Consider the following 23,939-nt stretch of genomic DNA (forward strand, 5'->3'; position numbering starts at 1 on the left):
TTTTTTTAGTTATTCTTTATAAATAATAAACCTACGTGCCGGAAATTTTTGGACATAGTCTGCTTCGGTAATACTAAGTTACATATTGAATAAGAAAAAATTTCACTCAGTCATTTCTCAGAAAATTAAAGTAGTTCACTGTTTACGCTGGTTCAATGTAGCCTACTCTCCCCTAAACAATTTTAAAAAATGTTAAAAATGATGCCAGTTTGAGAATTTTTCGTAAAAACTTATAATCGTGGGTACTTCTTTAGCAAAAGTAATGTAGATTAAGGGGGAGTGAAATAATACTTTATGACGTGTGAAATAGAAATTATAAACCGACAGATTAGCTCAGTCGGATAGATGCCTCGCATTGGCGGTCGTTTAAGGACCAAGGGTATAAGTATCCTTGGTTTGCGCCCACTTGGCTTGGTATTTTTCCGGCACGTGAGACAATCTGAGCGGGAGGTTTGACGTCGAGGTATAATGATGTGCACCGTCGATTATTGTCCGGTACACACCATTAGAACTCGACTGTCGATAAACCGGTTGTACTCAGGAGAGGTTTTCTACAGTTTCCCTCTTTTCTGGCGAGAAAACCCATTGACGGGTGGTCCAGGCGGAATGCGAGTACTCCTAATAAAGTCGGCTGTAGACGCAAATTAGGTTAATATACAGAAAATTTCTAAGTAGAATGGTTATGCTTAATCCAAAAAGTATTTCTCGGGGACTCTTGTCGAAGTGCGTAAGGCCAATAGGGCAGGAGTATAAACAATAAAAAAAAAAAAAAATAGAAATTATATCATCAGAAGTAATTTCGAAGTTATTAAATGTAGAATAAAATCAAAATCTACAGAATATGTCCAAGAGCGCTTCGAGTGTTTTTCAGCGCTATCGGCTATTTTTTTCAAGAATACTGCTCAACAGTATTGAAAACAGCTTTAAATTGCTTAAAAGTATGGAAATGATGGAAACATTAATGTAGAAAGTCTCTTATATGGTGCAGGCATCAAAGGTGCCTAAAGCATTTACTAATGCTTCAGAGTACCTAGTGGATTTTTTTTTTGGTTTGTTTTTTTGACATTAATTTTTTTGAAAAATTGTAGCCCTAAAAATCGACTTTTTTCTTTAAATAGCTGTCAAATACACAAAAAATAATATTTTTGAAATATCATACGTACTCTAAAGCTAAATCTATCACAGATTCAGAAAAAGTTTGCATTTCTGATTTGGATTGAACGGTCTAGCCAGAATCTTGTCAACCGATTTGCACAGCAGAAAAACGAGATCAACTTTAGCGACCTCTATAGACAACAAATTGAAACTGTTTTATGTATAAATATATTTTCGTAAACTTAAAAAGTTAATAAGAAAAGCGCTCGAAATCAAGTTTTGTTTACTTTCTTCCTGTGTCTTGAAAAAATTCATGAAAAACAGGTTAAAAAGACACCTTAAAGGTGTTACTCCCTCTTAAAACGACAAATTTCGTTTTTTGTTCTTGGTGCTGGTTGGAAAATATTATGTTGTACGCAGATTCACTTCTCGAAAAAAACTCATTTTCCGTTTATCATTAGTCAAGACCCTATTTCGTATCAAAAGTTATAAATAAAAATTTTTTTATCCCACATGCACAAAAATGGCGCTTTTAGATAGCTGACGACAGGGAGTAAAGTCACTCATTTGTTCGACCATATGAAAATGGCGTCAATTTTCTCCCATGTGCAAACATAACCGCTGATCCCATGCGTTATTTTTGCCCAAGGGAGAAAACGGCCGCCATTTTCATATAAGTCGAACAAGTGACTGACTTTTATTCATTTTTTAGTGCGCCTACACGGAGAGAAATCTGTTAGGATTAATGCTCGAAACTTTTTATATACTTTTTCCATAGATTCTTTGATGCTAAAATCATACTATTTATTGCTCGAGTCCGCCTGAATATTAGGCGGACCTCTTATACCTTTCGCTAGTAAGTGCTTATGCTATATTCATAACCTCTACTCTATGCATTATTCGCAACAGATTTCTCTTCGTGTAGGTAATATATCCCCTTAATATGACAATGAAATTAAAATAAAAGTCTGTCAAAATAAAACTAAAAATAGAAATGTGTCAGAGTGAATGTGAAAATGAAGGAGAAAATATAAATGTCAAAGTAAAATGTACAATAAAAATCTGTCACAGTGAAAGTTCAAGTGACAATAAAAATATATCAAAGTAAAAGTGAAAATAAAAATCTGTGAAAGTGAAAATAAAAATCTATAAAAGTGAAAATAAAAATCTTTGAAAGTGAGAATATCTATTGAGAGTTAAGGAGGTTCTCCGGCTGCTACTCTTGAAAAAATCGATTTTCTTCCAATTTTATTTAAATTTTGAGGAAATGTTTCTTCGAGTGCGCTCTAAATGTGGTAGAAATTTTAGAACCCTTTGCCATGCTAAATTTTGAAATATTCAAGTTCAAACTTCAGCTTCTACATGCGATTACTTTGAAAATGAAAAATGCCAACTACGATATTTCGTTTTTTGACATGGCAAAGGGATCTGAAATTTCTACCACATTTAGAGCGCACTCGAAGAAACATTTCCTCAAAATTTAAATAAAATTGTAAGAAAATCGATTTTTTCAAGAGTAGCAGCCGGAGAACCTCCTTAACGTGAGAGTAAAAGTAAAAATCTATAAAACTGATAGTGAAAATCCATGACAGTGAAAGCAAAAGTGAAAATCTGTTGAAGTGAATGTAAAAGTGAAAGGGAAAGTTAAGTGAAAATTTGTGAAAGTGAATGTAAAATTAAAAATCTGTGAATGTGAAAGTAAAAGTGAAATTGAAAATCTGTGAAAGTAAAAATGAAAATCTATGAATGTGAAAGTGTAAGTAAAAGTGAAAATCTGTGAATGTGAAAGTGAAATTGATAGTAAAAGTGAAATTACGTAATCGACCTGGTTTGTTATTACAATCTTGTCCATCGCCTAACGAATCTCTTAACGACCTGTTAGCTGCGAATTATGAGGGATTAACTTGCATTTACACTGATGGATCACATGATCCCATTACTTGCCGTTCAGGATCTAGCTTTACGATTCCATCAATCAATTTTCATTTTGCTGTAAGAAACAGCGGAATTATGTCTAATGCCTCATGTGAATTTTACGCCATTCTTTCGGCCTTGAAGCAATCCATTACCTTAAACCTAGACAAAGTAATCATTATTACAGACTCACGCTCATCCTTACAGAATATCAATGAAAGGCTGTCCAATTCTAGACCACATCCATTTGTTTTGAAAATCATTAAACTCACCCTAAATCTTCTAGAGATAAATAGTTTGGTTCTCTTTTTGTGGGTACCTACTCATCGAGGAATAAAAGGTAATGAGGCTGCGGATAAATGGGCTAAATAATCCCTCTCGATGGAATATGGGAACTTTGCAACGATACCTGCATTGGATTTAATCCCTATTATAAAAAAGGACTTTGAGGACTGGAGGAAAATCCTCTGGCCTCACCTTGAAAACCAGTTGTCCACTAATAAATATTTTGAATGGGTAAATGTGAAAACGAAGCGTCCTTGGTTTCGGGGCATCAATGCACCACGACGTTATATTAATACTATAACTAGATTGAGAACAAATCACGTGAGAACTGGCGAACATTTCCTCAGGATGCATTGGACTCTCCCCGTGGGCTGTGAATGCGGCTCCGAATTTAAGGGGGGAAACCTAATTGTAACTTTCAAAAAATTTATTTTTTATTTTTTTTACCTAAAATGAGGTTCATATTCTTAGAAAATAAGTTAAGAATGTAAGAAAATTTTTTTTAATTTTAGTTAAAAATAAAAATTGCTACACGTCACGCAAGTCGAGAAAAAATATCAGGACCATCAGTGGTTACGACAGCATGTCTGCCTTATTTCTGGTTAAAATAAATCAAAAGAATTTATAAACATTGTTCAAAACACTAATAAAAAGATGCCTAAATGTAATTGAATTTTAATTTATATTTCCCCCCCAAAAATTTTTTTAAAAAATCCATAAAAATGAGCCACCTAATGTGGTTTCCCCTCTTGAGGACCTCAAACACCTCTTCGGCGAATGCCCGATTTTCTCACTGGGGAGGCTAAGATTGTTCTCGTTTTTGTCAACAAAAATCTCCAATATTAACCCAGACCACTTTGATCTGGATAATTTAGTGTACAACCCGAGCGATGAATTGCCCAAAGAAATTGTCCAGTTCTTCTCGAGGGGAAACATAATCATATAACTGTAATATCATTTGACTCCTTCTGGGGGATGTCTGAATGTTGTAGGGGAGGGGCGGGGGTGCTTGGTCTCTTCCGTGACTGACGCGGACTTGGTTGGGACTCGGTTTAATCAAGAGATAAGCAATTTATGGTTGCAAGTGTAAAGCAGGTGAAGCCTTGGTTGATATTGTAACGAAAGATATATAAAAAAATAAATAAAATTAAATTAATAAATAAATAAAAATAAAACTAAATAAAAAATAAACCAATACATTCACCCGCCTTAAGTTTCACGAGCAATCCTAATCATATTATAATAATAATCACAAAGTTAATAATCGATGAGTCGACTAACGACATGTTCAAATCCTAAAAGCCCGGCAGAGGGAAGCATTTGAATTTGAATCCTTTCCCGCCACTCCAACATTCAACTAAACCATAAACTATACTCACACAGAAGATGTGAAATCCCAGACACAACTGGAAATATATGCTTGAATCAACGAATAGCGGAACAATAGAACAACGGAATCTACAACATACGTACAAACTATATCACCGAATATTTTATGTACTGGCTATATGTAATATACACTTAATAACATATATATGCTGTCCTTCCAGTTTGGACAACTTTTTGAAAAGTGGTGTGCCTTCTATAAGAATTTTTTAAGTCTATGGCTTAAGTCTGTGGTTTAAGTCCATAGACTTAAAAAATTCTTATAGAAGGCACACCACTTTTCAAAAAGTTGTCCAAACCGGAAGAAAACGCGTTTGTGGCCGAGGAGACGGCTATATTTGATTTTCATTCTCGTTCTGGCCACAGTAGAGTGTACGTCACAATTGTGACATTTTAATTTAACGTTAAAAAAATTAATAGTTGTGTCGAACATGAGTCGTGGGTCGTTCCGAGGCAGACGGCGAATCGATGGTAAGTCCCCTTAATATTCAAATTAGCTGTTCCTCTGACCAGTCTCAAGTTAAATTGTCAAAACAGTAAAGTCGAGTTTTGTTTAGGCGGCTTGCCGCCGGCTAATGTTCACACTTATTGTTGTCTAAATAAAATAAATCAGTGTCAATTAGATTAACTAAGTTTTGTTCAGTGATCATCCTTACTTCCACCCTTTCAGCGGTCATGAATAATTTAATTAACAATTAATGAGCAGTCGGTGTAGTGTAAACATCTCGTGGTTTGGTCATTCCATGTCAAAATATCCTGGTACTATGGGCAAATCCATACTTTATGAATAATCGAACAAGCTAACAGGTTTTTTATTAATCTAATTTACCCTTGTGATTTCCAAAAAAAACTAAGTCAAAAATAATTATTAAAAGTTAGTTCAAAATTTAAAATTAAATTAAATAATAATCAAAAACCTGTTACAATGGTTACGATTCCGCAGCGGATGAACGTGCTTTCATTCGTCGGGCTTAACAAACCCGGAGTACCTAAATTTCAACGCCTGCTCTTAATGTTGTTGATTCGAATGGGGCTCACTAACTGCCGGGACATGTTTACTTGGTAAAGAGAATGGGTAATCCTAAAGCCACGGCGTGTAGTAAGAAGCCACTAAGTGGTACTTTATTTTTTTTCATTGGAACGCATTACACCTATTTAGATTGGGTATTATCGGAGTCAATGCGAATGCAACAAACTGCTTCTCTGTTTCGTCAGGCACAAATCTTCTTGCATTCTGGACATAGACTATCTTGTTGTGCTAGCATCCGTGGAGGGAATTTATTCCCTCTGCTAGGATCTTAAAAAAGGTCCTACAGGAGGCTCCGACCTCTTATTTAAGTAAGAGTATATGTATACCTAAGTAAAAGTATGGAACACATTTTGACATCAATGATATAGGTATTATGTTTTAGACTTCTTGATTGATATGGATTTTGAGATTTTAAATCAGTGTAATGAACCAACTTTTCTTACTGTTAACTGTGAATAGAAAATGTTAAATATCACGACCTGTTCTAAATCTGTGAGAGACTGGAGGGTGTCTCATGAACAGGGACTTTCACGAAAAATTCGTGTCGTGTCCGTGTCGTGCCTTGACACGACACAAAGAACGCTTAGTAATTCGTGTCGTGCCTTGACACGACACAACGTTCACACGACACAAATAACGCTTGCAAGATTCTAAAGTGTTTCATGCGTGTTCTTAAAACGTGTTTTGATACGACACGAATTACCAGGCGTACTTTGTGTCGTGTCAAGGCACGACACTGACACGACACGAATTTTCGTTTTTTTTCGCATCCGTGTAGGTCCCAGCTCATGAATATTCTCTTTTTGACCACAAACTCGTTATATTCAGAATAGAATCAAATGGAAAGGCATAGGCAAACAGAGAGAAAGCTTTCTAATAAAGGCAAGAAGCATAAAAATCAGCAAGCGTGGGATACATACAATGATGCTCGCAATTCTTGTAAGAAGAAGGTAAGAAGGCATGGGGCATCACCTGAACGAGTTTTTGCGAAAGAATTGAAGATGGTTAAGCTGTTTGCACATTTTTTGATATGTAGGGTACATTCCTTAATACCACAAGCAAAGCCATCAACAAGTCAGCCAGAAAACGAGGTATGCCTGAGCAGATGATGGAGTGGAATGGGCTGTAGCGTAAATGCGAAATATGGTGAGATAATACACCCTGATGCTTTAATGCCTTCCTTCCGGTTTTGACCGCGTTTTAAAAAGTCGTAACACATCTATAAAAATGTTGTTAGTTCGTGACGTATAAGTTCGTTCATACGTCACGGAGTAACTAAATTTTGATAGACATGTCACAACTTATTAAAACGGCGTCAAAACCGGAAGGAAGGCATTAAAGCATCAGGGTGTAATAAATAAAGTCGTAAATAAGGACACTCTATTGAGACTCTCTTGGACATTAAAGAAAGTGCACTTGAGATTGTCTAAAATTTGTGCAATCAAGCGGGACTAGTGAAAAAAATCTGAATCCACCCCAGTCAAAATTTAAGCCCTACTTTCACCCTGAATTTTCAGGGTCTGTTGAGTGTTAGGAGTAGTAAAGTAGGGTCTAATTCTAATACAATTAGATCCTACTTTGACTCCAAAAATAGGCGGAAATTTGCAAATCTTCCATTCGGAGAAACAAAGGAGGGTCTACTTCTAATAAACCTATACCGTACTGTCAAACCTCGTAGACCCTACTTTCATACTCCTAGACCCTACAATTAGAAAAAGAAAAATTTGAAGATTTGCTCAGATTCAAATAAAGCTCTTGGGATGAGTAAAAGTGGAATTTTATGTGTCAATTTATGTATCAATTTGGATTACTTTTTGCATTCGCAGTGTTTCAAGTAATGCATTAAAAAATAATTCAAAATTTTCTTTTAGAATGTAGGGTCTAGGAGTATGAAAGTAGGGACTACGAGGTTTATAAAATAAGGTATATTTTTTCGAATTAGACCCTACTTTACTTCTCCAAATGGAAGATTGGCAAATTTCCGCCTGTATTGGGAGTCAAAGTAGGGTCTAATTGTATTAAAATTAGACCCTACTTTACTACTCCTATCACTCAACAGACCCTAAAAATTCAGGGTGAAAGTAGGGCTTAAATTTCGACTCGGGTAGTGCATTGTCGCTTTCCAACTTTACGGAACTAGTCCGGAATTTATCCCATGATCTATCGTGACGAACGCTAGTAAGACGTGCACTCTGAAGAGATGATCTGCCTTCATTAAAACAGAACTAAACTCAAATATCGGGACGCTATCGATATTTTGTCGATATTCTTGCACTCTGAGACAAGAAATCATCTCCATGTCTTAGACGCATGTGTAAGAGTAGGACCTTTATACACCGGATGTGCAAAGCAGAAAGGAAGACTGGTTTCGCATTCTCTCGCAGTAGCACTTACAGAGAAACGCAAAAACCGGGAGTTCATGACGCAGAAAGTCCTACATTCAGGTGTACGATCCTTACTTCATCGATATTGCTCAACAATAAGTAGCACCTTGAGTAAACGTATTGAGGCATAGGGAGTGAGTTCATAACCTTCCTTCCCGAGGAGCTCCTCGAAGCATGGCAGGTCACGAAGACACGAACTAAATAGCTGAAAACGTTCAGCGCGATATAAAAGTCCGCTCTGTAGCCACACGAGTAGTGGGGACGAAGGCAGATGGCGCAAGTTTCGTGCGCTGTCGTTACTCTCTCTTTGCGTTCAAGTTGTACGCGACTGCGATAGCTGTGCTATATAGTGCATGTTATTGCTATATTAAGGCCAACGCAGAATAGATCTGTAACCGGAACCGCAATCGTAAGCGTAACCGTAAGAATGAGTTAAAGAAGGATAGGTATATTGTTTATCCTTCTCTAACTCATTCTTACGCTTACTCTTCTATGCATTGTCACACAAATCTTAATTTCGCGTTGGACCTTCTGCCGTAACATTCCATAATTACTAAAATCAGGATTTTCATTTATTGCAGTAGTCAACTTGTGCCTGTAAACAATAAATATTTGTAAATTACCTTAAACAAAAAAACTATGTTTATTCGAATCGCATTTCAGATGCAAATTAACAAATTAAACTTGCAACCTAAATGAAATTGAAGACTTTAAAATTTTTTAACTGTTTGTGAAATTTAAAAGAGTTAGTTAGGTATACCCTATAATTTCAAATATCCCACAAGCATGTCCAAGGAACATGAAAAGAATATTATCTCCATTTACTATGACAACAGCACAAACAAATCCAGTTAAATGACCATAAAGAAGTATCCAATAGTAGTATTTTTCTGAATCTACACCAAGCTCAAGAAGAAAAAGGAGCGGTTTAGGTTCGTCAGTATTTTTTATAAGCTTAATTGTCAGAGGAATTAAATGTGCCAATAAATAAATTATAAGATTTCCGAAGAATCCAACTGAAAAATAATAGTAATGAACAAACTGACAAATATTTTCTAATAAAACAAAACAAATTATATATTCAACTACAGAAACTCAAAAATTATTTGGAAAGTTTATAAATATTGAAATTAATATTTTAATAAAAAAATATTTACAAGCATAAATCATAGTATAAATTCTGCACTTTCTGCCATGTTTGTGTAAAATATCACTGTCACATTTTGATGTTAATGTACCCCAGTCATTTTGAATTTTCCCGATAATCACGTTTATCTACAATGAATTTGTATTTATTTTTATTACTCGTAGATAATTATAAAGGGGAAGAGTCCCTAAGGTCCATATTCAATCCCTAAAAATTTTTATTTAAATTATTAATATGCATTTCTCGGCAAATAAAAAGTAAATTTTTAATAGTTTTAGATAAAACGAACATTTTTAATCAAATTAACCCTTAAATAATAAAGAGTTTGTTAAAAAAAAATTGTCGAACATTTCGCTTGACACTTTGTGTTTGGGGGTTTTCGAGATCGATGATTACGAATCTGTTGTCAAATTTCAAAAATTAAAAATAGCGAATCTTGTAAAGCAGGCGAATTTATATAAAACTGTTAAACTTCTATGAAATGCCGACAATAACATTTGAATATTTTTAATCAAACTTTCAACAGAACAGACTATAGGCTTAGAGACTTTCCTTCTTATTATTGAAATAAAAGCATAATTATGCCAATGTTTAAAAATTGCTTTCCCTTAACATAATTTACTTTTATGTGTTCGTCTTCTTAATCAGACAAAATCAGAATAAAAAATCTAATCTGATTACTTGTTTTACTTGCAGATTTGTATTTGTATAAATAACTGCACCTATTGAAGCATAACAGGTGGGTGGAATGCATTCCAAAACCAAATCTATATTATCCTTTCGTTTTATCATTCCTGCAATCTAATTAAAAAGTTTTCTGTAATAATGTAAAAATAATTGTGAAATATAATATTACCTGAGCACAAATAAAAGAAAAAATTATACCAAACGTTAATGATTTAATTATAACTTTTATCATAATCGGTTGATTGCGACTTTGTCCTGACGAACTTACAAAATATCTAATAAGATTATAATCTGGATTCTTTAGCATCTCCATTTTCTCGTTGCTTAAACAATATTAACAAATACAGTGTAAGTTTTCGTTCCTTTCATGCATTCTCTATATTTTCGTAGAAGTCAAAAGCAAGCATTTAAATATTAACGTTGTCTTCAAATGTTTCCCACTAACTGTTGTATCTATCTATAATTGCGGTAATTATTATGTTTTCATATTCACAAGAAAGGTAGACAGTGTCTGCTATTATAATAATAACCGCTTGAAAAGCTTTATACTATACATGAAAAAGTATAATATAATCAATAAAATTGTACTGTAGTGACATAAAATTCAAAATATATAACTAAAGAATGGATTAGTATGCTTTCATATTTTGCAGCGCACCAATGCATTGATGAATGTCTTTAGTATCTTAGTTCTGAGACTACATTTAGATCGCTTTTCAAATGTCAAAAATTATTAGTATCTTTATGATATCAATATAAATTGTAGTAAAGATGTAAACTTGTTTTTGGATTTTTTTAAATTTAGTAAAGATTTTGAAGGTTGATTTTGTTCATAATCCACATTTATTTCAATTTAAAAATGTTAAGCTTTTCGTCTATCGAGGACAGACCTCTTCAGACACATTTCAGAAAACTGAAAAATATAAATTATTACTATGCACCTGATGGTCAAAATCTTATAACAAAAGTATGTAAAGAACAATTCATGTGTAACAGTAAAAAGATTTTTAAATATGAAAAACGAAAACAAATGTACATTTATTCTTACAGGTGGCTTTCATTTTTGGTATAGCGGGTGCGTGCAGAGGAGGTGAATTAATTTACGTAAAAGAAACGGTCATGGAAAATAGGGACAATTTATTATTTACTCACATTCCTAATACGAAAACCAACATTTCCTGTTTTTTATACGATCGATGGCCAATTTGTGGAAATAGTCATGAAATATGCTGCTCTGATTAAAAAAAAACTTTGGAAAAAGACTGGTTGGAATCTATAAAAAATTAAATTTACGAAATTTCACCAGCCAACGAAGTTGACGTGCGCATTATGTCACAGAATTCTCAAAATTTTTATCGGATTGCTTAGGTCTAGCGTTATCTAACTTACCGACGTTAAATCAGCTGACCTTCACGAGGCACGTTACAACTTCCTAAAAACTATTTCACGAATTATCAGTCGAGAAGAAATGACCAACCAGAATCTATTAAACATTAAGTATACTCACTAGAAGTATTTAGAAGATATCAACATTTACACAAAAGTAAATTGATAATTTGATTAAAAATGAAAAAATATATGGCACATCAACGCGAATGTAAAAAAGTAATTAATTTTGTCATAGATGATACAAAAGAAGAACCATGTTTTATTAGTTTTGGCTATGTTACTATGACAAATGTTTTCACTGGTTACGTTGCAACACTCATCGAACGTATTAAAAAACGTTTTCTAGATCGTGCCAGAATTTTAGGTGAAAATCAATTAAAAATTGTGACAGTTAATGAATTTCACACATGTTCCAGAAATTGTTTGAAATTCATTAAAAAATTAAAAACTCCACATAGATTTATTTGATGTAAAAATTGCAAAACTACATGAGAGAGTGATGTTAATAATGGAAGGAACATTCTAAATATAGGATTGATAGATGAAGAAACAATCCCTCTATATGGACCATTTGAGAATTGCACATTCAGATTTAATATTAATTGAAAAACAACTACATGATCGTGACATTTCCGGCCGAATTAATATTTTATCGTACATGATATTGAAGAACGTCATTAACAAAATATTTCTTTCTACAGGAAACTTATCTACAACATGTTTCTAAAAAAATGTAATGTTTTTAATTGGTCATAATTATATAATTTACTGTTAACTTTGACAGATCAACAATTTGTTAAATATTTATGTATAAAATTATGTCCTTTTTCATTTCATTCAAATAATTTTATTCCTTTTAAAACAATTTATTAAAAACGCCTGAAAAAACCACCTTTTTATGTGGTTGTCCAGTTGATAAAATTAAATGTGGATTAAGAAATAATATATTCTACAATGTTGATACTCATACGGTAATTATTACTGACATTATTTTACATTTTTTTAAAATTACAATTTAAAATAATATTCAATTTGTCTAAGACGACTTTCATATTCATTCACTTTGCAATTCATCTTTCGTCTAAAAATCCAATACTTCTTTGTAACATTAATAAATTTTAACCCTGTTCTTATAACGTCGTTACTCAAAATTTATAATTATAAATAAATATGTTACAATAACTTATTTCTTTACAATACATCATTATAATTGTATAATCCAAAATTAGTTGATTGAATGGAACATAAATATTTTGTATTTCATTCTTTCGAAGATTTATTATTATTTATAAAACTTTCTCACAATTGAAGTAATTGATTTCATTGAGCTTCGTTAAGTCGAAAAAATAATTAATTATTCTAAGGTCATTTTAAGATACATACTATCTATTTGATAAGTATTATTTACAAATCGATATAACTAACTTATATACAAAATTTAACGTCGTCAAGTAGATAACAGATTTTTTATAGAAACAAACTTTTCTCTGATCACACTCTTAATCTGAATAACATTAAATCATTATATGAGATTTTTCTTAACCTTTCATATTTTTTCCAAAAAATATTTATATTTCAAATGGCCTTACAGATGAAAAGCAATTTTACATCAGTTTGAAATATTTTTTTTACAATTCATGTTTCTTTACAGATATATAGAAATACAGAGAATTCTGCGAGAAAATCTAAGGAGAATATTTACAAATGAAATCTCATAATCTGATAGTAACATGTTCTTAAGATGTTAAATTTTTCCTTTTAAAAAACCATTTTGTTGAATATTTACATTCTGCAGTGTAGTAAGTCTTATTTTTAATAATTTTTGCTAAGCTGCACAAAAATTCAACACTTATTTTATTTTGCATTATTTCAAAATTCTTTAATTTTATACATTTTATTAGAATATTTGACAATATTTACAAGTTCTTAAAACTAGCAATCTCAAATGTACAATTTATTTATATTTTACAATCAGTTGAAAAGCATTCCGACAGACTTTTTCTCAATATTTACAGCAAAAACAATTTAATACTGATAGAACTATATTAAAATTTTGCATTTAACAGGAATGGTTAGAAGAAATTTTTCCAATAATCCTTAGATTGTTTATAAACAAACTGATCCATTAATTACTTTGGGTTACAAAAAAATTATTACAAATTTGCATTGAAACTAATGAGATTTATAGTCCCAATGATATTTTAAATAGTCTAATACTGTGAGTGTGCATTTTAATAAATAATTCCCTCACAGCACCGGGATATTCAGGATATCCCAGAGACGTCCTGGGGATATCGATTTGTTTTCGGAAGTTTGGATATCTCTGGGATATCCTAGGGACGTCCATGGATATCCAGAGGATAATCCAGGGATATCCAAACTTCCGAAAACAAATCGATATCCCCAGGACGTCTCTGGGATATCCTGAATATCCCGGTGCTGTGAGGGTTTGATTTTTATAGTAAGTCTTTAACGTCCGAGTTGTTTTTAATAGTAAGAAAGAAAAACGAAGATAATTTGATTTTTAATATACTATTTTTAGAATTTTGCATGAAGCGAAACTTATAAGGTCCACATTCCGCGACAGACAGGACAATACTGATAATACATACAATTATGTACTTAATTAAAACGCTTATAGAATATAAATAATTAAAAATTGTAAGTATCACTATTTGCTATGTAGTAATATTTCGTATTTTATAGTAATTCATGGATCAGTTACTTATTTTCAAATAAAATTATTAATTGTAACTCCAACTACGACAAAACTGTTAACAAAGTAACAAGAGCCAATTGAACACTGTATTTTTTCGTAAATAGAAAAAATAAATTATTTGATGCTATTGAGGGTCCCGAAATATCTAATCGAAATCCACCTCCAAGACCACCGCTTATTCTTTCTCTGGCATTATTTGTTGCCTGGTCATTAGGCGACCCTCGAAGTTGAAGTCCTGCAAGAAAAAACACTTTACCATCACTTTGCATAAATCACTTTACAAAGTCTAAAATTGAGTGAATTTTTGTTATAAATCACTTTAATACTCAAGAACAGGAGATTCTTGGAGCCAACTTTTAGTACAGAATGAAAAAGTTTCACTAGAAAAGTTTAAGTAAGTTTAGGTAACCCGACGCGCCACTACATGGTGCAAATCCAAAGATCTCGTAACAACATACATACTTGACAATCAAGACCACCAAGACCTACTATCAATATAATTTTCCTTTATAGCATCTCCTGAATATATATATATTTTTTTTAAATACGAAGTTTCAAGTACTGTCAAACCTTAAAATTAAAATTTTAAAGTTACTTAATTATTTTTATATTCGATTAATTCAGTTAACATTATTAAGATATAATGTAAAACGGTCCTTAAATTATGACTTTTTAATATAATGTAAGAACTACTTATTTTTTATAGGATCTGTCGAGAAAAGTTGAATAACAGTTGTGAAAAGGTATTTAGAAACTTTTACGAAACTTTTAATTAAATTTCAAGGAGTTAGATTATATCGGTCACTATTCAGTTATATGCGAAGAGACGATTTCTAAAAAGTTTTCTATAGAAGAGGAGTTATTTATTGAAAAGTTTTAAAAACACCATATTCTGAGTAAGATGTAATTATTTATGTTTGTGTGTATATACATTTTTTTAAAAACAAATTTACCAATTCTTTCTATGCTCTTTATAATGAATGACTATTAAAAGTTCGTTAAATAACATCTTGATAACAGAAGTCTTTTCTTAAAATAAGTTGATGTTTATGAATATTCTTCCTTATTATGAAATACTAATAAAACTCTAAAACTTTTATTTTATCAGAAAAACGTTAGCTATGATTTAGAGAAGAGGTACAATCATTAAAGAGGCGGTAATTAATCCTTTGAAAGAAGGAGGGCAACAATGCGTTGGGAGTACCATAGATCATCGTGGACAGGGAGAGACGAGGAAGTACAAGAAGCGTTACAAGTCAAGTTAGCTGCATTTCTGTCTTTAGTAATGCTTCTGCTAATGAGATTACTTGCTGCAATAGAGATCGAGATGAATCTATAAGGCTACTGGAGGAGGAAGCAGCTTGCATTCAAAAAATGAAGGAAGAGATCAGCAAAAATGCTGAAGTTCTGTGAAGTCCAGAAAAATGTCAATATGACAGACAAGAATGGACTAAAAATCATAACGTCGCTCATATAGAAAGTCAAGGAGAAGCACGCATCTGCAAAAAAAATAGACGAGAAGTTCTACCAACAATTGGCGTGGTCAGAGGAATCAAGGCAATATCGAAGAGTTAGACGTTACTGTTTTAACGCTGTAATGTTAAGAAATGTAGTCTTTGAAGGTCAGAAGTGGAAGAGAAGCAGTCCTGAGTTGAATAAAAACTCAAAGAAGAAGGATGAAGGACCTCCAAAAAAGGCCAAGGACCAAACCAAGAAGGATTATCAAATTTGGAGGTTCTTCTGATAAGGAGACGTTCGCCAAGGAGATGACAAGGGTAATTGGTGACCTGAGTAAGGTACAGATTGTGGACCGGCCAACTACATTTGAGATCCGCGATCTGGATTATCTTACAGAGCCAGCACATATTCAGTATAGGCTCTGGACAGGGTTTCGGAAATGCCAATAGGAAGCAGAAAAATAACGGTCATGGAACCTAATAAGCGAGGTGTAAAAATTGCTATTGTAGTAACCACATAGCAAGACGCAGATAAGCTGGAACATCTCGGTCACATAAGAGTTGGTTTTTGTCTTGTCCAGTGAGGAAGAGAATTATATGGTCATGAGTTGCCATAAATTACTTAATTACAGCCGTATAGGGACAGAATGTAAATCGGTCGATAGGTCAGCTGCGTAATTCAAGTGCGGAGAAGCCGACAATAAGATAGCAGATTGTAAGAAGAGCCCATGCTGCTTCTTATGCGAAGAGAAGTTCAACGGGAAGGAGAAAACTAACCACCTCACAGGGTCAGGAATCTGCAAAGTCTTCAGAACTGCCTTAAAGAAAGTAGAGAAGACTTTGTCCAGGACGCGGATAAAATAGGGCCAGAACAAGAACGGCACGGCAGGGTCGCGCAAGCAACAAAAAGGTATAGTCTTGCATGAATCAATTTGTAGCAAATTGGTTTTCTATAGAAGATTTAAATTTTTTATAACCTTTCCAATTGAAGTTAGTCGGTTGTAAAGTTTATGTTAACAACCCTTGCAAAGCGCAAAAAAAGAACTGTCGATTAAACAGTTTTGAAGTTAAGGATAAAAGATTTATCGGTAAATTGTTTGATATTTCAAATTATTTTAGTAGTCGACAATACTTTGATTTTTCAATAATTAAAGTACAAATACTTTAGAATAAAGATATCTTGATCGTCTAAATTGTGAGCCTGTTACTTAAAAAATCGTCATATTAGCTTAACTTTAAGAACGAATGCTAACCTGACTAGTTTGTTTTTAGGAGATTTTAATTGCATTTATCTTAAAAAAATTATATTTAAAAAAATATTCATTGACTAAAAATTATAGTTTCATTTTAGTTTAATATAGTATCTGAGTTATAATTGTCTCTAAATTATGTTGCAATCTAATGATAAACTTAGATACCTCGATCTCTGCTCTTCGCTACAGCTTGCAACTCGGCAACTTCATTCGAACTTGGTAAAACTGTAGGTATTGGCTTTTGTCTCATTCTTTGCTTCCTTTCTGCTAAAATGAAAATTTTACATCATATTAATTTAATTTTAGGATTAATTTAAGATTTACAATTAATATGAAATTTTCTCACTTCTAGTGACGACTTTTGGAGCTGTTGTTGTAGTTGTAGTAGTGGTAGTTGTAGTTGTAGTAGTCGTCGTTGTTGTTGACTGTGTAGTCGGTAATGGCGAATCTGCAAAGCAAAAATTTACTTAGATTTTTAAATTAAAAAATATATAATTAAAATAATTTTAAAAGTGTTTAAGTTGCTGAGTTCTTAATGACTTTAGGGCAACATTTAAAAGACTATTTTAGGATGTCTTTAGGATATTTCTAGAACGACTTTTATCCATTTTCCCAGGAACGTTCCCAAAAGGATATCTTAACAACACTATTATTATTATATTTGTAAAGTAAAATCAGTTAATTATATTTAAAATAATTTTTCCTCGTTGTTATCAATTACATGTTAGCTGTGAATTTCCAAACGAATGATGATTTCAGTTATCTCAAAAGTACCTCATGTAAACGAAAAATATAACCATCAAATTGTAATTTACCAAGTGGCGATTTATGACTACATTTCTACTTCTATCTCGTCTCTTCTTATCAGGCAACTATACTTAACTTCACATTCAGGATATTTTTCCTCAACTGAAGGAAATCGATATTTTCAAATAAAAAACTCAGACTTACTCACTCTTGGCTTATCTCACTTTCTTGGTTTGGTTAAGAAGACGAATTAATCAACGTAAAGTGGTTATAAAGTGGAAAGAAAGTCAATTTAAGTATCTGTTTAGAAATATACTGTAACATTAATTTACTCTCTCACCAGGGAATGATAGGAGAATTTAATATTACTTATTTTTGATATAATTGTTCCCTGAGTCACAATTGTTCGAAGAAACTAATAACTTCTAGAATAGAATATAAAAAAGATTTTATTGTCTTAATTTATAGGAAACTAGCCGTAATATTATAAATAGGAAGAACTACAATGAATAAACTTTTTCCAAAAATTTTAAGTTAGGAATAAATTAATTAAAAGATAAAAAAATCTTCTAGAAGGCGGACAGAAACTTAAATGAAAATTAAAAGAATACCCAATGGGCTAGATTTCTTAAACATCTACTAAGAACGTCCTAAAATGTCCAGGATAATTTTATATCTATTTAGAACATGAAAAAGACGTCTACAAGCGGTTCGTAGATCGTTCTACGTCAGATTAAGAATTATCTTTCAAATTTCTCTAAAACACTGTTTTGCAAACTGACAAACTTTTATATTGGAAACGATAAACTCAGAATTATTGATTTTTTAAGTGCATTTCTTGCCAAAAGCAAATTTTTAATCTTTGTAGCCATGAAATGTACCTTTGAATATTTAAAATAATTAATTATAAAATTCTTTATTTTACTGTAAAAAATTATAGTAAAATGTAACTGGAAATTTTCGAAGAAAACGTAGGCCAAATTTTGAAATTCCAAAAAGTCAATAAACAACGTAAAAGAAGGTGCCAAGAAACTGTCAGAGAAAAATTGAGAGGAAAGTTGTTACTTACGATAGAGCTTGATGGCTCCATCCGTAAACCCCAGTGGGTTCTTGGAAACACATTTGTATGTTTGAAAGTCTTCCATATTCACTTCTTTTATTGTAAGCTTCATGGTTATATTGTATGCATTGTCCATCAGAAGAGGTTCGTATTTGTCACCTAAAAAAATTTATAAATATTATTTTCTCAAACAAATAATAAATTTTTTAAAAATAATATCGAAACATAGATTAAAAATATTGAAACAGTGTTTGAATAGTCTAAAATCATTTCTTAAAAAAATCAGAACCAGCGTAAATCAAATCATATTTTTAAGTAAATTTTGAACCATTATTTTCAACTTGATTTTATCTAATAGTAATATACTTTAGCCACATATCGAGTAAAGATTCTTTCGTATACCTTCCTATACTTTATGCTATCAATAAACCAAGCATCATGAAAGGAAAAATTGTTTTAAATCATACTTCCAATGCAAAATAAAATAGTTCATTTATTCTACAAAAAAGAAAAATAAACGGATTTTTACGTCTCCTAAATATTTCTCTCGCAAATACTTCTTTATATTTCTTAAACATGAAACTAAATTTAGAATTAATTTTGCATCTCTGAATTTGACGTAGAGGCAAGAGGAAATTGTTTTCACAGCGGGAACATTGAAAAACAAGCAGTCAAAGTATTAGGTCATAGTTTTTTCTGATATTTATTGTCAAACGTTAGGAAATTATCTCGCACAAAAAAAAGGGTAGATGAAAGTCAGAGTATTGGTTCAAAAGTTTTTTCCTCAGTAAAGGAATAAACGTATTTATGTAAAGTACGAAAAGACAGGCACGCAGAAGCTTTTTTTTCTTCAAAGTTAAAAGCCAAAGTTCGATCCTCACAAAGAAATGAAAAAAAAAATCTCGAAAATAAAATTCCTCAATATCGTCGTCGGTTTCTTGTGCTGCATACGCGAACGTATATTTTCTGCTTGATAGAGTAGAAAATTAGGGTTCTTCGCATGATTACGAGAAATCGACTTCAGTTGGGGATGTACAGTTTTTAAAAAGAAAAAAATTCCTTTCTTTTTTTTGGGAAAAAATTAAATAAATATGTTCCTCTGATTTACCTCAAAGAGAAATATTTCACATTGAAACTCTTTTTATTTATTGATCATTAACAAAGTATTTTTTATTCTTCGATAAAGGGAAAATATTTTTTTCCACTATACCAGAAATATTTTAAATGGATTCAATGTTTAAATATTTTTTATTTTTTGATGAAAGTAGCTCAGAAATTCACCTGAACAGTTTTTATTTTGTCTTTTATTTTTCGGGATGTAATATAGGGAAGATTTAAAAAGACACACACACACACAAATAAATAAAGGAATGAGTAAAGGAGAGGATCGTAGATTTATTGATGTAATGATCCACAGTGAAGGTGGTAAAAGTATTTTTGTGTGACGAGAAAAAGTTATTGGTAGGAGATGCATTTATGGAGTGGTTGTGCGACCTCATGCCAGTGGGTAGAAGAAAAACTTTCATCGGCTCTAAGTTTGAAAACCAAATGAAAAAGTTGAACTACGTCAAACTGCAATCTAACAGTTGCTATCATAGAAATGTGTTTGTGAAAATTCAGTGGACAATACAGGTTAGTATGAGTTTCGTGAATAAAAAACAGTTTGAAATTCCATTATTTTTCATTGTCATGCAAATCGAAACTCTCAGTAAAGTTGAAAAATAATATAAACACATACTGTATAATTCACAATTACTTAACATAAAATATACATTTTCAATTATTGTGATTAAATGTTTCTATTATTATATTTTACTAGCAATAAACTATTGTACTAAACATGTATTAAATTTATAATCCATTTAATTTAAGTGTTTTGAACTCTGATGCAATATCTGATTTCCGTCATACGAGTTGTAAACGCATAAAGCAGGTAAACAAAAGCTCTGGATATAAACCTAGAGGGTTTTGGTTTATAGCTGTTAAACATGGTGTAGCAGTCAGTCTTGACAATCAGATGTCATTAAACTTTTACATGCAGGGGGGTTTACAACCAGATTGTTGAAGTAAATCAAGGTTGAAATTGGTCGTCGGCGGTTGTTTGAAAGTAGAAGACTACGCGGAGTAGGAGACGACGTTAATGGCATCAGTAAGTAGCTTACAACACGCTACATCTACCTATATAGATGCAGTCAAAGTACTACAAAATTACCTACACATTTTTCAAATTCTTGTTTTTACTCAAAATTTTACACCTTAAAAATACATCTATAAAACACTTAAAAGATGAAACAATCTTTTGAAATTTTCCTTTTTAAAGTAAACAAAACTTTAGTACTTGTACAGTGTAAATAAAACTTTTATTTAATGTGCATAAAAATATTTTTTATTATCTCCTTCAGAATTAAAGCAAAATTCATAATAAAAAGAGAAATATTTTTAATATTTCTGTAATTTAAAAATAACAACAGAAAAAAATAGAGGCAATTATTTTCTTTTTTTGCAAAAAAAATTTTGTAATTTACTTTTCTATTTTTTTCGAAAAAGAGGAATATAGAGAACAGAATGGTAAAAGAATTGGTGTGAAAAGCTGTGCAAAACTGTTCAACACGTAGTGGAAATTCGTTATTACAATGCAAGTGTAATTTGAAATAACTTTTGATAAAGTAGTGAATATGTGCACATGTACGTTATCGGTATGAAAACTGGAACAGATGTTGTAGGCCACGCACGCCAAATGGTATTAGATCCTATACGCAGAATGCTGAATGGTGAAACAGTGATAACACTTTAGGTCATTTTATCTTTTATGGATGTCAATCCTGACAGCCATACTTTGATTAGTAAAGTTTTTTTATTTTACTGATATTCTCATAACCAACTATAAATTAAAGCTCTAGTTTAATAAAATAGATTTTATGAAAAATTGTAGAAATTCTTCTGCAATGAAAAATAGATTAAAAATTCTATAACTATTATTTCTCTAGCTATTTCGAAATATTCAACTGAAAATGTAATATAAACTGTGATCCAGAAGGCCCCGTTAAACTCCCTTTTCTCCAAATCGTATAAATTAAGAGTATACGGAGGCCTATAATATACATTGTTATTTTGTGAGGTCCGTTCAACTAGTAGGGTGATGTGAAACATGGGGGGATGTGCAACACCGCCAATTTCTGATCTACAGTTCGATATTGAACAGAGCCAAGTATTGCCATTTGTTTGTGTCCTCAGTAGCTTGTTTTTTATATAAAACTCACGAGACAGCTCGCAGCTAGATTTGCTGTACGTAAGTTGACTTAAATTTCTCGAGAAGGAAATATTTCTCGCGCTTTACATTTCTAGTCGTTTCGTGAAGGGTTTTAATTTATTTTATAGATAAGAATGTGTTCATTGTTGGTTTTTTAAGTGTTTTTAAATATCTGTTTATATTTTGTGTTTCCATTGCATTGTATTGCGTACAAATCATTTTTCGCAAAATATCATATTTGGGGTGATGTGCAACACTTTTTTTGGGGTGGGCGTAACTACATTTTACGTGCCATAACTCCGATTCACATAATGAATAAAAAATTCTTAGTTATTTTCCTTTAATTTTATTCCTTATTCAGTTATGAATAAATAAAAAATTAAACAAAAAATTTTTTTTTTCTTTGGTGAAATATTCACTTTTTAGAGGTCAACTATATCTTAATAAATTTTTTTTGGCAGATTTCGATTAGTTTGCATTGAAAAAGCTTAAAATTAATAATTAAAGAAATTTTCATCGACATTTATGCATTACATACCTGAATTTTACTGGTGTTGCACATAACCCCAACTTTTTTGGAAAATGCAAAAACAGACGTTTTTGAAAAAGCGAAAAATTTGTAGGATAAATTTAAAATTCTGAAAATCTAATAATGCAGAAATATTCTATTATAATGCCTCTAAGTCATTCAATTTTGAAATATTTAAAAATTTTATTATTTGACATGTTTTTTGTTCAACGAAAAAAAACGTTGCACATCACCCCACATCACCCTACCTCCACAATCAAATTTCCAATAATATACTATTCTAAAAAGGGCTCTTTTACATTTTCAGAAAAATAAAATTTTGTGTTAGTGCCTCCACTAAACATAATACAAGAATTTAGAAAAAATGTGAAATGTTTGCAAATTCGAAATCATCGACTCCAAAAACCCCCGAGCAGCAATTTTTAAACAAATCCATTTATTGTCTTTAAACTTGTCCGCCATATTAGATCCGCCATTTTGAAGTTCTAAAATCTGATTTCAGAATCGAAATGCTTCTCTAATTATTATTTTCCCTCAACAGAAATTAGAACAATACGCAGCGTAAATTATTTCATTGTATTAAATCAGCGAGGCAAAAAGTACACGCATTTCTTAGAGCAGTGAACGGTTCTAGGTTAACCTAATTAACTAAGCGATTAGCAGTTTCATAATCAGAAGTTCTTATTATATCTGAAACGTAGCTTCCAACAGTTAGTCGCTTTCATGGGTGGGAGATTCATTATTCGGCTCGTTTACCACGTGAATCGTATAAGGGATTTGTTCATTTGAACACGTTTGTCTACTTTGTTGGAAAATCTAATGGTGCTCAAGTCTAAATTTTATGTGACGGAACAATTAAGCAGTGTTATTAACTTTAAATATGAGTAATTGAAATTATTAACAATAATAATATCTTCTGTAATAAGCTGATAATTTTACTTTTATAAATTATTCCATAATAGTACACAAGTATAATTAGAAACACTTGGGTAAAATTAATTTCAGAACTTAGGTCAATTAATATTTATTTCGTTCACAAGAGGGTTGCAAATCTGAAAATAAGTGATAAAATCCAAAGAAAAGAGTAATATTTACCATTTGAAATAATTTCATTGTTTTCCTTCATCCAGTAGTTGATTGACTTAGGATAAGCTTCAGATAAACACTCAAGGGTAATTTGTTGACCAATTTCAACACCAACTAGCTGATTTTGTATCCAAATCATTGGCGGAACTGGAAATTTGTTAATAGTTTATAAAATATTCATTGTAAAGTGGTTTATGTACTGTATGTAGTTCAATCAGAGTGGAATAGAATACAATACATACAATGAACAGCGAGCATTATTCGCTTGCTGACTGTAGGAGGTATACCATTAGATGCAATGCAGAGGTATGGACCCATGTGTAATCGATTAACTTTCGTTATGTTGAATACAGGACCTTCGACGTGCGCTACTGTAAAAAATATATTATCGTAAATTAAAGGATTTTCACTTGAGCCACTGGGACAGTTAGCTTGATTTAAATCTAAAGTATCTAAAACGACCTAGGAACCGGTATTATACCTTACTTATCTCTTTAAGCTTTGGAACAGGGATCAAGTTT

General features: G+C 31.9%; 2 protein-coding genes across 4 annotated transcripts in view; both read right to left on the minus strand.

The window, feature by feature from the left end:
- Window positions 1-8,170: 8,170 nt before the first annotated feature.
- On the minus strand, window positions 8,171-10,033 carry LOC122500430. The gene is made up of 5 exons (XM_043609351.1): window positions 9,932-10,033; window positions 9,252-9,369; window positions 8,855-9,110; window positions 8,575-8,689; window positions 8,171-8,299 (listed from the first exon to the last, which is right to left on the minus strand). The coding sequence occupies exons 1-5, from the start codon at window positions 10,031-10,033 to the stop codon at window positions 8,171-8,173; spliced, it is 720 nt and encodes a 239-aa protein (XP_043465286.1).
- A 3,703-nt stretch (window positions 10,034-13,736) lies between these two features.
- LOC122500435 (lachesin-like) overlaps window positions 13,737-23,939 on the minus strand; it is an 84,374-nt gene continuing 74,171 nt past the window's right edge. For 2 of the 3 annotated variants that reach the window (XM_043609360.1, XM_043609359.1), the window contains 6 exons: window positions 23,661-23,789; window positions 23,428-23,565; window positions 18,563-18,712; window positions 17,093-17,194; window positions 16,912-17,013; window positions 13,737-14,271 (listed from right to left, as the gene is read on the minus strand). In XM_043609360.1, coding sequence (XP_043465295.1) covers window positions 14,078-14,271; window positions 16,912-17,013; window positions 17,093-17,194; window positions 18,563-18,712; window positions 23,428-23,565; window positions 23,661-23,789 — 815 coding nt within the window. In that variant the 3' untranslated portion in view covers window positions 13,737-14,077. The remainder of the gene's footprint in view (window positions 14,272-16,911; window positions 17,014-17,092; window positions 17,195-18,562; window positions 18,713-23,427; window positions 23,566-23,660; window positions 23,790-23,939) is intronic. The other variant, XM_043609358.1, reaches the window with a different exon arrangement.

Source organism: Leptopilina heterotoma, unplaced genomic scaffold (assembly GCF_015476425.1).
Source record: "Leptopilina heterotoma isolate Lh14 unplaced genomic scaffold, ASM1547642v1 Lhet_185, whole genome shotgun sequence".
Lineage (NCBI taxonomy): Eukaryota > Metazoa > Arthropoda > Insecta > Hymenoptera > Figitidae > Leptopilina > Leptopilina heterotoma.

Coding starts and splice junctions, on each gene's coding strand:
- LOC122500430 (XM_043609351.1), bottom strand. CDS start 10,033: ATGATAAAACGAAAGGATAATATAGATTTGGTTTTGGAATGCATTCCA. Junction 8,690..8,854: donor GGGATATTTGAAATTATAGG/GTATACCTAACT, acceptor TATTGTTTACAG/GCACAAGTTGACTACTGCAA. Junction 8,300..8,574: donor CAATGCATAGAAGAGTAAGC/GTAAGAATGAGT, acceptor GAACGTTTTCAG/CTATTTAGTTCGTGTCTTCG.